The 2,771-nt window shown below is 36.1% G+C and overlaps 1 protein-coding gene across 3 annotated transcripts in view; it reads left to right on the forward strand.

The window, feature by feature from the left end:
• The window catches only part of YIPF7 (Yip1 domain family member 7), a 22,454-nt gene extending 20,611 nt beyond the window's left edge, over nt 1-1,843 (forward strand). For all 3 annotated transcript variants that reach the window (XM_024211687.2, XM_024211686.2, XM_024211689.2), the window contains exon 6: nt 616-1,843. In XM_024211687.2, coding sequence (XP_024067455.1) covers nt 616-778 — 163 coding nt within the window. In that variant the 3' untranslated portion in view covers nt 779-1,843. The remainder of the gene's footprint in view (nt 1-615) is intronic.
• Nucleotides 1,844-2,771: the final 928 nt, after the last annotated feature.

A 2,771-nucleotide genomic window follows, 5' to 3' on the forward strand; every position in this document is an offset into this window, starting at 1 on the left:
TTGGACTAGATGACCTCCTGAGGTCCCTTCCAACCCTGATATTCTATGATTCTCCTGACATGCCTCTAGTGTGTGCTCTATGCCAATGGGGCAGAGAAGGAATGATGTAAGAGCCAGTGTGAGTGATAACAAGTGAGTGATACAAGACATTGTCTTTTCTCAAGCTCATATTCCCTACTAGACATGGCCTCTAGACCATCAGGCTGCCTTGGTAAAAAGAGCAAATCTGCATAGCCCCATTTAAATCATAACATATTGTGCATGTTGTTTTTAGCTGCTAGGGGACTTCTGTTCACTTTGAAATTTAAAAGCTCAGAGCCCAGGTTTGCTTACAGCCCTGGACAAAGTAGTTGGAAGCTTGCTAGTCTTCCAAGTAGTACCATTGACGGAGTTGTTGTTTCCATCTGAAATGGAGCAATCAATTTTGCTTGATGTTTTATTGTTTTAATTCACTGCTTAACTTTGACTTTCATTACATAAGTCATTCCTTGTTTTTACCAGTGACTACTGCCTCATTAACAACAAGATCTTAGAAGACATGAACTAGACTGTGATAAGATTTCATTCTGCACATATTAACCAGTGGATTCTCTTTGTTTTATTTTTGCTTTATAGGGGGATACTTGGAACTTTGTTAGCTCTGATTATTATTGGATGGTGCAGTCTGTCAGCTTCCAAAATTTTTATCTCCGCGTTAGCCATGGAAGGACAGCAGCTTCTCGTGGCTTATCCCTGTGCTCTACTTTATGGACTTTTTGCACTTCTGACTGTTTTCTGAAATGTACTTTGTAGCAGCCTGATTATATTCTATTTGTGTGGGTGTTTTTACTTTTAGTCTTTCTAGATTCATATTAAATTCCATTAACAAAAATAGATTATGATTTACCTTTTATTTTTTTAATGGATGATGGATAAAGAAATAAAAACAGGACGATAACTTTAATAATGACATTCTAAAAGTGTCAAACCTTAAAAACATTTTGCTCAGATACTAGTAAAAATAAGACATCTTAGGGAGGAAATATGCAAACTAAAATGTAATTTTAAAAAATGATATTGTGTACTTGCAGCGTTTTGATGGGGATAATATATATTGCAGAAGGGGTAAGTGAAAGGCAATAACAATGCAGTATTTTATAGGCATAGTAACTCAAGTGAAAAGTTTAAAGGAATTGTTTTAATGTAAGTAATGTTCAATTGGGCATTTTACATGAATATTAAAAAGAAGTCTTTCCTTTTTTTTTTTTTAAAGAGGTTGAATGGCCTTTGTTTATAATGTTGAAGAATTGCCAAAGATGGACAGCAAGAGCAAAGTTGTTACAATACAAAGTAAGCAAACTAGGAATGTCATCCTGTTTTGTTTTTTTTAAGAAATATGGCTCTGCAAAGCCTCATTGTACTGTACATAATGTACAGTAATGCTAGAGTCTAAAATTGCCACTAAACCGCTGCCTGCTGTCACTGCAGAAAAAACACTGCACAAAGCAAAGGTAACTACTAAATATGTCTCCTGAAAGGCAGAACTGCATTTGTGCAAGCAAAGTACAAATCTCACCCATTTTGTATACAGAAAAAAAAATCTATTCACTGTTGTTAGTATTACAGCAACCCAACATTTTTGTAACAGCGCTGGAGCACAGAATGCATAAAATATTTCAAAAAGTACTATTGGGAGTATCAAGCCATCAGACGGGAATAAAGATGTCTGGGTATGCTTAACATTTTAAGAGGCAGAATCCTGTATTAGTGAAAGAAACTGAAGAATGTAGTCATAAAAAGGCTCGAGAAATAACACTGTAAAGGCAGAACTGAATAATAAACGTAATAATAAACTAGATTGTAATCAGTGTTTTTACCCATTTTTCTCTTTGAGGAATATTCATTGATTTTCTCCAGTGTATTCATTATTCAAAACTATTCAGTGAATTTTCTGCTAAATACTTTACCTCTGTGGATTGATAGTGAATAGTTGTGTGTAGGTATTCAGTATTCACTATCTGAACTGACTAGGGCCCCGATCCTGCAAAGAGTTATGTACATGTTTAACTCTGTGCTGTGTCAGTAGTCCCACTGACCTCAATGAAACTATTCAGAGTGTGTAAAACTAATAACTTTTGTAAGTCTTTGCAGGATCGGGGCCCGGGTTAGTTGTGATTGCTCAGATGAGCCACATGCTATGTGTTTCTACTTCCTTATTGAAGGAGCCCCACAAGCACTTATGGCGCAAATACTTGCCTTTGCAAATTTAATAGCTGATTGCTGTGAATACTTGTGAGGGCAACTTTGAAATTTGATTTCGCTGAACTTCAGCACAACTTGATCACACTAGTGTTGTCAGGAAACAAACGCAAAAGGGGCACAAGCATGAACTGACCAAATTATTTTAAAAACTCCACTGATTATTTATGGAAAAATATTTGCTGTATTCATCCACCTTCACCAAGAGGGAAAGCTACATACAGAGCTTCACTTACTTCCCATAACACAGCAACAAGAAGACAATTCAAATAAATAATTAAGGGTTGCGTTTATGTTTTGTGAGAGTTTTAGATGATTTCAATTTAAAAAAATTAAACAATCAAAGCCTGATTCACAGTTGTCCTGCACATTGTATAGCCATTTCCTCCAATGCAAAACAGGTGTAAAATGCTTCCCTTCTGATCTGGCAGCATTTTATACCCACTTTCCACTCACTCCGCATTAGGGTAAATGACTACAGAAGGTACAGGGCAGCAGTGAATCAAGCCCTCCATATTATGTTTTTATGTTAA

This window comes from Terrapene carolina, unplaced genomic scaffold (assembly GCF_002925995.2).
Source record: "Terrapene carolina triunguis isolate 2854851 unplaced genomic scaffold, T_m_triunguis-2.0 Scaffold66, whole genome shotgun sequence".
Lineage (NCBI taxonomy): Eukaryota > Metazoa > Chordata > Testudines > Emydidae > Terrapene > Terrapene triunguis.